The following is a 13,375-nucleotide window of genomic DNA, read 5'->3' on the forward strand; positions in this document are numbered from 1 at the left end:
ACTAACTAAAATAAAAATAAAAACAGAAAATATATCAATTAAAGTGCAGATTTCTCTCCTGATTCAGACCAGAACACTTTTATTATGGATTATGGACTCTATGTATTTGAGTTAAAAACATCTTAATGCTGGATTTGTTTCATCTTTTGTCTTCTCCAGATGTTAACTGATGGACTGGAGTGCTGTGGATTATTATTGTGATTTTTTATTTTATTGGTTTTTTGTATTATTATTATGGCGGCAATTATTTTGTTGTGGTCAAGTGATGCAATTTCTCCAAATCTGATGAAGAAACAAACTCATCCTGATCTCTGATGACCTGAGGGTGAGGATATTTTCAGCAAATGTAAATTTCTTACTGCTTTAACTGTGCATAAAATAACATTTCAATTGCTTTCGTGTTTAATGTGCATTCAGAGGCGAACACATCACTCTAATGATGAGAAGTGAGGGTATAATCAACCGCCGAATCCACAATAACATGCCGTGTTTGTCATGAATCTATCAGGTGTGTCGTAAACGCGTGCCACACACACATCAATGTTCTGATCTACTTGTTTGTGCACTAAATTTGCACTTCTTAATACTTCCACAACACCCGCTCCCTCAGCAGAAGGTGATTTGAGGCATATAGAGGTTGTATAAGACACAATTTCGATGACTAACACAACTCAAAGTGAGGTTTGACCAGATGTGCGTCAGCAGAAGTAGGTCAGATAGAGTGCTGTTATTGTTAACTAAAACTCTTCAAATCGATTTCGTTAATTGAAATACAGCTGAAACTAAATAAACATTACATAAACAGTAATGTGTTGCACTTGCAATGCCAAAGTCATGGGTTTGCTTCTCAGGAAGTGCAGGAAGTGATCAAATGTATAGCTTGAATGCATTTAGAGTCACTCTGGAAAAAAGCATCAGGCAAATGCACGAACGAATGCAAAACATAAATATTAGATGAAAGACTTAAAGTTGCTTTGAAAACATACTAAATTGAATTACTAAATTACTAAAACTGAAAAAAAAAAATTAAGGTTAAATAAAGATATAAAAAAAATAAAAAAAGCTGACAAAAGCATAAAATCGAAATAAATGGCAATTAAAGCTAAATATAAATATTAAAACACAAAAACAAATACAAAATTACAAAAACATAAAATTACTAAAACTATTAAAAACAAGCAAAAAACCTATAAAAATGACAAAAGCATATAGCAAAATACTAAAACTGAAATAAATGGAAATTAAAGGAAAATATTAATATTTAAAAAAAAACTAACAAAATGACAAAAGTACACGAAATTACTAAAACTGAATAAATATAAATTAAAACTAGATAGATATATAAAAAATACTAAAAATCACAAAAGACATAACAAAATAAACTATTTGAAACTAAAACTATTTAAAAACTAATAAAAATGACAAAGGTACAACAAATTAATAAAACTTAAACTGAAATAAATAGAAATTAAAGCTACATAGATATATTTAAAAACAAAACTAAAAAAACGACAAAAGCGCATAACATGACAAAGCTAAAATAATGCTAAATAGAAATATTAAAAAAATACTAAAAATGACAAAAATACAAAATTACTAAAACTATTTAAAAAAATAAAATGAATAAAAATAACAAAAGCAAATAACATGACAAAACTTTAATAAAGCTAATTAAAAATAAAAAAAACACGAATAAAAATGACAAAAACAAAATTACTAAAACTATTTTAGAAAATAAAAACAAATAAAATTACTAGAAATAACTGAAATATACAGAAATTAAAGCTAAAAAGATATTAAAAAAAAACAAAAACTAAATCTAGTAAAAATGACAAAAGCAAGTAACATGACAAAACTAAAATAAATGTAATTTATTAAATATAATTTATTACATTTATCACAAATATTTAAAAAAAAACTTATTAAATACGTCAAAAGCGCATAAAATTACTAAAACAAAAACTGAATAATCAATTATCAATAATCAAGGCTAAACAAAAAATGACAAAAGCACTTAAAAAAAATATTAAAACAAACCAAAATTAAAACGAAAAATAAAAACAAGCAAATTCAATATATTAAAAAAATCCATAACATTATATAAATAATACTAAAGTACCAGTAAAAACAGTGCAGATGCACAGACTGTGTAAAAAGAGTTTCTGTTTTCTCTCTTTACTAACGCCCCTGTCTGTTTTGTGTGCTAGTGTACTCAAACGAGTCGCACACTACTGAGGCTCCTGATCTAAAACAAGCAGCCGAACTCAACTGACCCCTCGGTGAAAAGGACGTCGTTATTTTTTGTTATTGTTGAGGTCTTCCTGCTGAAAAAGTGTGGCGTATATCTCTAGCGTCTCAAGAACACGCGTGTGGGCGAAGCTCTCGTGCACGTGTGCGGTTTCCATGGCGACGGGCAGCCCGTGGGCGAAGCGTCTCGAGTAAACAGAGTGGGCATCCGCGTATGTTTGACCTTCAGACGACACACGTGTCTGCGCTAAAAACCGCAGCGCTACAACGCCGCCTAATTGCATTAGTGCACAGCTAATTGACAAGACGGAGGCACAGAAGTAGACGAATAAACAAAGGAAATGAAACTTTGAGCAATCAAGGGAAAAGGCTCTTACCCACAATGCCGTAGGCAGAAACAGCTCTAGAAAGACCGGAGGATCCCTTCTGTCCGATCTTAGTGCGATTGCCGAGATCCAGACGGCCCAGAAGCTCTCGTACCTCCTGCTGACTGTAAACATGCTGCCAGAAACACACACCATCACAGTTAAACACACACACATTTACACGCAGCAAACCTTCACAAACAATGAATTTCAATGGATCAGTTCAGGGATGAAATTCATCAAATTACATTTTATTGTCCATGGATTAAAATAAAATAAAATAAAATAAAATAAAATCAAAATAAAATAAAATAAAATAAAATAAAAAATAAAATAAAATAAAGACAAATAAAATAAAAATAAACTAACTGAATATTTCCCGCTTGGGCAACAAATAACTGCTAAAAATACTTAAAATAAAATAAAATAAAATAAAATATTTCCTTGGCAACTAACTGATATGTAATAAAACTGAAAGGAAAATAAATTAAAGCTAAATTGAAAAATTAAAACAAGAAAAACTAATATAAATGGCAAAAGTACATAATTACTAACACCAAAATAAATATAAATTTAAGATATAGAAACTAAACCTAAAAAGCACATAAAAAAAATTCCTAAAACTAAAATAAAACATAAAAAAAACTAATAAAAAAATGACAAAAGTGCACAATATTATGCACTTTACAGTTTATAACAAATTACTAACACTAAACTAAAATAAAAATAAATTAAATCTACTTAGAAATATAGCAAACACAAAATAACATGACAAAACCACATAACAAAATTACTAAAACAAATATAAATTAAAGCTAAACACTAACAAAGTAAAACTAATAAAAGACAAAGCAAAAATTACTAAAATTAAAAAACAAATTAAAGCTACAAAGAAACATTGAATGACACTAACAATAATAAAAAAAAAATTTTTTTGACTAAAACTAAAATAAAGATAAATCTACATACAATTTAAAAAAAAAAAAAAAAAAAAAAAAAAAAAGTTTGAGTTTTAGTTTTAGTTGAGTAGAGTGGATTGATTTATAAAAACATTTTATGTTGCCGTCTTTGTGAAGATTGTGAGCAGCTCACCTTATCATCAATAATGACCAGATCTCGTGGTTCAGTGCGGTCGATCTTCAGCACGCGGTGTTTCGTTTGAGCGTTATTACTGCCCACCAGAAAATACCTCTGAGGACACCAAAACAAATAATCAATTAGAACCAATTAACCATTTCTCAAAAGCAACAAACAAATATGTTTAAATGGCTTTATATGTGTGAATTAGGTGAAAAGATGTGTAAAATTTTTGTAACTTATTGAATTTAAAATCAACAATTAATCAACAATTGAGGTCACCTTTTGTTATTTTATTGTTTTTGAGTTGTCTTTATTTATATTATTATATATTTTTCAAATATTAAAATTTATTAATGTTAAAGTTATAGAGTATTGCTTATTTGTGAGTAGTGTTTTAATTGTCATGAAAATGTATTTGTAATTTGAAATATTTTTTTTGGAATACACCTTTACTTCCGTATTTTGATTTTGGAGTGAAATATGAACCAGAATATCAAACATCCAGAGAGATGAAGAGCCGCTGAGTGATTCTGAAGAAAAACAGCAAGGTTTGAGGCATTTTGCTCTTTATTTGGACAGATTTCCAGGTAAGACACATTTAAGGATTCCCGTTGAGTTTATACACTGAGTGTGGATAAAGACGTCCTGTTCTGTTTTATTATAGTCTTTTTTTTTTTATGGTTTGCTGTTGTGTTCATGACTGACAGCTGCACTCATAAATGGTCCGATCTGTCCTGTTCTGTGCTTTAAAAGAGCGTAAAATACAGCATGAAATTAAAGGGACACAACGGCCTCACACTGGACTGCGCTGTCTGTCTGTCTGCACACATTAAATGATGTGCACTGCACTTGAATCAATGTTTTATCACACAATATTGAGCAGAATATCATGCATGTTGCTGAGGACAGTGTGCTGCTACTTTACTAAGTGACAAGATCATTTTCACCTGCTGGAGCACAAAACTGGTGGAAAAAACCCATAGGTGCACGTTGAAGGAGGAAACTAAGCCATATTTACATTATATGACTATTAAATAAACTGGAAAAAAAATACAATTTGTAAAATAATAAAATAAATGTAAAATTGTACTAATTATAAATAAGAAAAAATAATTATAAATAAATAAAAACTGACAAAACTTTGTTTTAATGTTTCTGAAAGAAGTCTCTTCTGCTCAGAAAGGCTGCATTTATTTGATTAAAAATACGGTAAAAATTGTGAAATATTATTACAATTTAAAATACCTGTTTTCTATGTGAATATCTGTTAAACTGTAATTTATTTCTGTGATCGAAGCTGAATTTTCATAATCATTACTCCAGTCTTCAGTGTCACATGATCTTCAGAAATCATTCTGATATACTGATGTTCTTTTAAATCATAATTTTTTATGATATTACTGTTTTACTGTATTTTTGATCAAATAAACACAGCCTTAGTATTCCAAACTTGTGACTAGTAGTACATACAAATAAACTCTAATGTAAATAAATCAGCTTATTTGTAGTTGCTCGTTGTCAACTACATATATTTGATCTTATATTATGATAAGAAATACTTGATTTCGACAATTAATATTTGATCTTATATTATGATAAGAAATACTTAGATTTTTTTACAATAACCATAGTGTCCCGATTTTACTGATTCTCGTTTAAATGTATATTTTAAATCGAGAACATTGTCGGTTTACTACCAAAGAATGAGAATCTTATTGGTAAAACCTTTCAAATAGTCCAGATTTTATGATTCTCGTTTAAATTATATTTAAATCATGTTCTTTATAATAGAATTTTGAGAATTTTTTTTTTTATTTTATTTTATGTTCATGAATTAATTTCTAGATTATTATTTTATGCAAAGATTTTATGAAAGAGACTGAATATATGATGGCTGCAGCTCAGACAGTGAATCAGAGATCAGGTCTCAGTTTAATGACAGATAAACACTGCCATCTAGCAGCACACAGAGACATCCACATCTGTGTGACAGCTTCATTTGATGCACATTCATACAGTCAGAAATCTCCTGAATTGATGTACGCTACCGCTCAAAAGTTTGGGATCAGAACGATTTTTAATGTTTTTACAGAAGTCTCTTCTGCTCATCAAGGCTTGCATTTTACTTTGACAATCAAAAATAACAGGAAAGGCGCTCAATGTAATATTGTGAAATATTATTATGATTGTAAAAACGAGACTTTTTCCTTTTTTAATATACAATTCAAAATCTAATTATTAATTTTATTTCTGTGGTGTGCAGCTGTATTTTCAGCATCTACTCCAGTCTTCAAGTGTCCACATGATCTTCAGAAATCATTCTAATAATACTTATTTATGTATCATATTTTTTGGAACCTGTGTGATGTACTTTTTTTTTTGTTTTTTTTCAGGATTCTTGATGATCTAAAAAGTTAAAAAAGAAGAGCATTTATTTCAAAAAAAAAAAACAGAAACTGTTCTTTTTTAACAATATACACTACCGTAAACAACAAGTTTGGGGGGTCGGTACTTTTTATAATATTAGTTTTTCTTTCTGTTTTTGAAAGGGAAAGAAATTAAAACTTTTATTCAGCGAGGATGTGTTAAATTGATCAAAGAAAGTGATAGCAAAGATTTATATTGTTAGAAAACATTTATATTTCGAATAAATGCTGTTCTTTTTAACTTTTTATCCATCAAAGAATCCTGAAAAAAGCATCGCAGTTCTATTGATAATTCTAATAATAAATCAGCATATTAGAATGATTTCTGAAGATCATGTGACACTTTACACTGGAGTAATGATGATGGAAATTCAGCTTTGCGTCACAGAAATAAATTATATTTTAAAGGATATTAAAATAGAAACTATTATTTTATATTGTAATAACATTTTCAGTATTTTTGATCAAATAAATGCAGCCTTGATGAGCAGAAGAGTCTTCTTTAAGTCTTACTGATCCCTTATGTATATATTCATGCACAGCCGCTGATCTGATAAACACCACATGCATTTAAATCACCAGAGCTTTAAATTCAAAACCATACCCAAAGCAATGCATTTATCCTTCGTGAATATTGACTGAAAGGTGACTTACGGCTCTGGTCTCGTAAAGCACCAGCTTCTGAACTCCTCTAATCACAGCGGCGTTCACAGGCATGATGATGCTTCAGTCCTTCAGTCCGATCAACGAGACACAACTGATGAACACAACACATGCTGAGCGTCATAATCAGAGCTGGGAGAGTCCTTACAGAGTGTTATCTGTTACTGGCTCCAGATTACATGACAAGAACTGTGGTTAGTTACTTGATAGTTTATGTTGTTAGTGTTTCGTAATTAGGGCTGCGAAACGATTAATCGTGATTTATCAATTCAAAATAAAAGTTTATGTTTACATACTATATGTGTATATTTACTATGTATATATAAATACACACACATATAAGTATATACAGTACAGGTCAAAAGTTTGGAAACATTACTATTTTTAATGTTTTTGAAAGAAGTCTCTTCTGCTCATCAAGCCTGCATTTTTTGATCCAAAAGCACAGAAAAAAACAGTAATATTGTGAAATATTATTACAACCTTAAAATAATAGGTTTTCTATTTGAATATACTTTAAAATTTTTATATATTAGTCCTGTGCGATGCAAAGCTGAATTTTCAGCATCATTACTCCAGCCTTCAATGTCCACATGTAACATCCAGTCTATCAACATGATCATGATTTAGAAATCATTTCTAATATTCTGATTATTATTATGAGTGTTGGAGAACAGTTCTGCTGGGCTAATATAATTTGATGAATAAAGGTTAAAAAGCAAACTGCATTTATTCCAAAAACATAAATAACAAAAAAAAAAAAAAAAATTCTAATAATATATATTCTATAATATATTTCTTAAACTATCCACTCCTTTTTTTATATCAGTTTAAAAAAAAGACCAACATCCTTGCTGAATAAAAGTATTGATGTGTAATATATTTAAAAAAAAAGAAAGAAAAAAAAAAATTCAACTGACCCCAAATTACTGACCAGTAGTGTATATATCGTTATTACAAAATATTTAAATATTTTTAAAAACAGTATGCTTTCATTTTTTTTTTTTAATTCATCAATTCTTAGGTATAATCGAAAAAAAAGATCGACATGGTTCTGAAAAAATATTAAGCAGCCAGAACTGTTTTTCCAACTGTTTGATAATGAATCATCATATTAGAATGATTTCTAAAGGATCATGTGATAATGAATCCTAAAAATAAAAAATTCAGCCCTTTGCGATCACAGAAAATAAATGGAATAATTTAAGAGTATAAAATAACATTTAAACAATTAAAAACAATTATTTAAGTATGGAATAATTATTTCACAATATTACTGGGTTTTTTTCTGTATTTTTGATCCAAAAATGCAGGGCTTGGATGAGCAGAAGAAACGTCCTATCCTTCTTTTTCAAAACATTAAAAAATACGTAAGGGTTTTCCAAACTTGAAACCTGTAACTGTATATTATATAATAGATATTATATATCTATATATATATATATATATATATAGTATATATAATAGGATATATAATTAACATACACAGTACACACACATATAGTACATGAACATAATCTTTTATTTTGAATCGATTAATCGCGATTAATCGTTTTGCAGCTCTATACGTAATATAATCAGACTACTTTTAGATTACCGGTGACCTAACTCAATATTATAGGATAATATTGTACCTAATATATTCCATTCTTTGTTATTAACAACATGAAGTGCATTAAATACAATTGTGTAATATTATTAAAATTTAAAACAGCTGTTTTCTATGTGAATATCTGTTAAAGTGTAATTTATTTCTGTGATGTGCAGCTGTATTTTCAGCATCATTACTCCAGTCTTCAGTGTCACATGATCTTCAGAAATCATTCTAATATGATGATTTATAAATCATAATATTTCACGACATTACTGTTTTACTGAATTTTTTATCAAATAAACGGATCACATTAAACCTTACATTACGTCAAATGTTAAATTAAAATAAATAATTTCACAAATAATCAAAATAAAACACGTACTTAAAAAATAAATTGTTTACCTGCATGTCATGTGACCTTTAATGCAAATGTGATACTTTATAATTAAAAAAATATTTTTTAACATCTCAGGGGTACGTCAAGTAAATACATTAGTTTCTAATATATTTATTAGCTTCACTTTCTGAGTGTATATAAGCGGTGGGATAATTTAGAAAGGAACATTTAAAAAGACAAAACGGATGAATTAGGGAGAATCTAAAAATGATGAATAATTTATTGCTATTGTGTGAATAATATGTGATAATGTAATCCATAAAAAGAGTGTTTTGAGTATTTTAAAATGTATTTTAATCTATATGAATATGACTACGTAATCTAGATTACATGTATAATCAGTTACTACACAGCTCTGGTCATTATGACTCACTTTCATATGACAAAACTTCTCTATTATAGCTACAAATCATGAAGTACAGATCAAGTTTACAGAATCAGGAAAATGCTAATAACTTCATTAAAAAAATGCATTTGTTTTTATTTAGCACTGCATTAAATAAACTATTCCACATAACAGACATGACATATTGTGCTTACAAATCTTACATTTTTTTATACAAATTTTTTTTATATTTTTTAGATTTTTTTTTAATTATTTATTTAATATAAGAAATAACTAAATAAGATCAGTTTACACCGATTATATTTGTATGTTTTAATAAGATCAGTTTACACCGATTTTATTTGTATAATTTGTATGCAAAAAAATGTAATTATATTATTCATATACCATCGGTAAACTGTAAGTAGGCTACTTGAAAAACAAAACATATAATAATATTATTCATATACCATCGGTAACTACACTGACAATAATTTAATTTCTTAAATAACGGATTAATTTAGTTTATTTATTTAGCTTTTTTATTTAAATTTTTAAGGATTATTATTTATGATTTGTATTTATATATATGCATAAATGTTTAGTCATAGGTGTTAATATCTGGTATGTAATCTAATATGTTTAACGAAATAAACAAAAACGAAAGTGATGAAGTGGTTTCAAGTGGTTTAGCTAAGCGTTATGGACTGTTTACCGGGGGCCTTTTACGGCCGACCAGGCACTAACTTTGAGGGTCTAGAAGGCATGGAAGTCACCGAAAACAAAGACGAGTTTTCTAAATCGAGGGTAGTCGCGTATGCGTGATAAATAGACAGAACGATCGAAATCGAAACAAGAAACCAGGACAGAAATCGAACAAGAATACAATAATAGGTAGCATTTATGATTGTAGTACGGTCAGAGGACGCCTGCATGAGTGTAGATTTATTGAGAAATATTGTGTATAAACGAAACGCTACATTGTATCATGTGACGGTCGTGCGGTTCAGCTGAGACGGATCCTCCGCTGGGACAAAAAACACAAACGGAAAAGCGATTTGAAACACACACACACACACACACACACTCTCTCTCTCTCTCTCTCTCTCTCTCTCTCTCCACACACACACACACTCTCTTTCTCTCTCTCTCTGGACAAGTTTGGATTGGCATGGAAGTGAGTATGAAAAACAGTCACAGTTGTTTTTGTCGCGTTGTGTTAGTTAGACAGATAAGTTAACTTGCACTAGATGTTCATTTCCTGAAAGAAATAGCCTACTAGTGTTTTTACATTTCTTAAAAAAAAAAAAAAAATTAATAAAAATATTTATACTAGCTTATACGGAAGGGTGCTTTCTTTCTTTCTTTATTTTACTATTGTGTCTTTTTAATCTATTCTATTAATATTAATAATGATACTGATAGATCAGGTAAAAACAATAGACATTGGTTCAGTGGTTTGCTGGGGGCAGCAGTGAAGCAGTGATGGGAAAATGAATCTTTTCGGAACTTCGAATCAAAATGACTCACTGATTCGAAGCACTCAAAATGCCACACGCTGGTGACGCCTGCTGGTCAAAACTGTGTAAATGCAATAGAAACCCAAAACATGTCCAAAACATGCATAAAAACAGCTTTTACAAACCCAATGCAAATGCTTTATTGAAAGTATAATATATTAAATGCAATTAAAATCATAAAATACCAATACCATTCGAAACGAAGCATCGTTTACTGAAATCACTCGACTCTTGTGGTGTGATACGCGCTTCGAACCACTGCTTCGACTCACATCTGTTTGGAAATGTTGGGAATCATTTTCGAAGCTCTGACACACACAATATTGACTGTTTTTGCTCTACTTTGCCAACAAATATAATTCCAATTTGCGTCTCTGAGCGACATGACGTTATGTTGTTCCTGAATGAATCAACCATTTAAATGATTCAGTTCAGTCGCAATGACTCACTTACTAACAGTGAACTGCTGCCACCTACTGACAGTTTTAATTTCAAATTTAAAACATCTTTAAAATTTTTTTTTTTATATATATATATATAATTTCAGATATCAGTATTCAATGTTTTATGTTTAAAATATCAAAACGGTATTAATGCATTTGTAACTGCGGGTTAAATGCATTCATGTCCTGCATTAAACAGTGTGTAAATGCATCTAAATGCCCCTTCTAATGCAGCTTCTGTGTTTCCTCTGCATTGCAAAGATGAATTTTATCAATACTGATTTTATTTGCTTGGTAACAGCCCAAATGACTTATTATTCTAATCGACTGATTCAATTTAAGAATTTGACTGAAAAGATGATGCAAACTTTAGAAATGGCTGTATAAAAGTTAAAAATCTATTTAAACTTATAGGAAAAGATTAATTTCTATCACTGTTGTGAACTAGAAAATATTGAGATATATATTTTGTCAATATCGCACACCCCTAATATGTTTAATATTTTGATTAGATTTTTTTTTTATATATATATAAATATGAGAAGTGCCCTTTTTTCCACTTGAGCCCTTACCCTCAAAATGTCTGTGCATGTCCCTGTCCTTTTTGGAAGTTATTATGTGAATTAAGTTAAGTACACAAATTCTACATGACATAATTAAGGAGAAGTTAAATTATTAGAAGTTAAAAATCCCCTGTTTGGATCAGTCATTATTAATAACAGCAGGTCTGGTTCCAGAATCAAATCACTGAGGGTGCTTCTGAAAATAGTGAGGGTGCTCTAACCTTAATGCAAATATATTTTGACCTATAACTATTATTTTCCCATTCATTGCTACAGCGCAAGAGCGCGTTCTTTATAATTACTAACAGCCTACTAAAAAGCCTCACTAATTTTATCGCAATCTTACGAAGTTCCTTAAAATCAATGAATCTCTCAACACGAAATGAATCTCTTATTTGCATTGAATTAAACTGATATGTCTGTGAATGGTTACATTACTCAAGGCAAAACACACCGGAAATAGAAATAAAAGGAAAAACGCAATGCGCGCTGCTCGTTTGCAAAATCTGTTTCATCAGTATGTTGCTTCAAGTGATGATGCTTCCTCTGTAAAAGCAGGCCTGAGGGGAGGATTGCTTGGTTGCTTGGTTGTGTGAGTTATGTTTTGATTTGTCCTATTGCAGAAATCAGAATAAGTGTTTTTATCTTAATAGTGATTAGTGATGCATGAAACAAAAATAGCTTTCATAAAATCATACTGTGCTTCTTGAACCTGTGAGCAGTGACTGTGAAGGTGCAATGGGTTCTGAGATTTTCTTCAGTTCCTGTTGTGTGATATTTGTTGTATTGAGTTGGTTTTGGCTCGTCTTTTCATAGTGTTTTATATTGTTTTAATTTCAGTTTTGACCTTGCAAGGCACATTTTCCTCAGTATTCATTGGTTTGTTTTGTGTATGACAAGTGTGTGTAAAGTTAATAATAAATATGATGTAATATGGTATTTTCACTGTCCATAAATTTTATTTCATTTTAAAGTTCGGTTTATTTTAGTACTGACTATGGCTTGTTTATTTTATTTGTATTTTTTTCTTCATTTTCACTTGTTCGTGAGTGTATGCCAATACAGAAAAAAAATGAGACAGACATGTGTACGTTTGTTTTTTGATACATTAAAGAAAGATAGAGATAGCAAGACATTCAAAACAAGGGAATGAATGAATGAGATACATGTTCAAACATATTGTCCCTCTGAGAGTCATCTAACATGGACAGGCCCTGCTAGAGGTTTAGCTAGTTCCTCTCTGCTGTATCCTGGCTGTTATTTTGACAGTATTATCACTGAAGGAGAGATAAGTTGTCTTGGAAATCGGCGTGGCGCCGCTGTGTCCCTCCCCCGCTCAGACAGGCATCCCGGGGTTTGTGTTGGCGGCACCCCAGGGTTCTGGGAAGCATCGTGCGGAGCCACTGAAAGCCCCAAAACCCGTGTGCACCCTCGCTAGGGTCCCTCTGTTGCATCGTTTTTCAGAATCACTCTTTGTGTTTCCATTTCCCTGTCTAACTTTCTTCCGAATTGTACAGTTTTCCTATGCTAAACAAACACATTCTGTCATCCTGAAACTCAGGCCTGTCCCGCACCGTTAGATTGACTCCAGATCCAAGATTTTTTGTCACCAGAGGAAATGTTTATTACTCTGAAGTTTTTCTTCGAAAGATAATGAGACTTGGAGGAAAATTTGCTGAAAATCTACTGTAGATGAGTTTGTTTCTTCATGGGAACAGATTCGGAGAAATGTAGCATTGCATCAATTGCGCA

At 30.4% G+C, this 13,375-nt stretch overlaps 1 protein-coding gene across 1 annotated transcript in view; it reads right to left on the reverse strand.

The window, feature by feature from the left end:
- Window positions 1–6,894, reverse strand: part of LOC109101222 (polyphosphoinositide phosphatase-like) — a 68,697-nt gene extending 61,803 nt beyond the window's left edge. The window contains exons 1-3 of the mRNA XM_042778152.1: window positions 6,773–6,894; window positions 3,705–3,803; window positions 2,625–2,748 (exon numbers count right to left, since the gene is read on the reverse strand). Of these exons, the coding sequence (XP_042634086.1) occupies window positions 2,625–2,748; window positions 3,705–3,803; window positions 6,773–6,835 (286 nt within the window). The 5' untranslated portion in view covers window positions 6,836–6,894. The remainder of the gene's footprint in view (window positions 1–2,624; window positions 2,749–3,704; window positions 3,804–6,772) is intronic.
- Window positions 6,895–13,375: the final 6,481 nt, after the last annotated feature.

The sequence above is a fragment of the Cyprinus carpio genome, chromosome A20, assembly GCF_018340385.1.
Source record: "Cyprinus carpio isolate SPL01 chromosome A20, ASM1834038v1, whole genome shotgun sequence".
Taxonomy (NCBI): domain Eukaryota; kingdom Metazoa; phylum Chordata; class Actinopteri; order Cypriniformes; family Cyprinidae; genus Cyprinus; species Cyprinus carpio.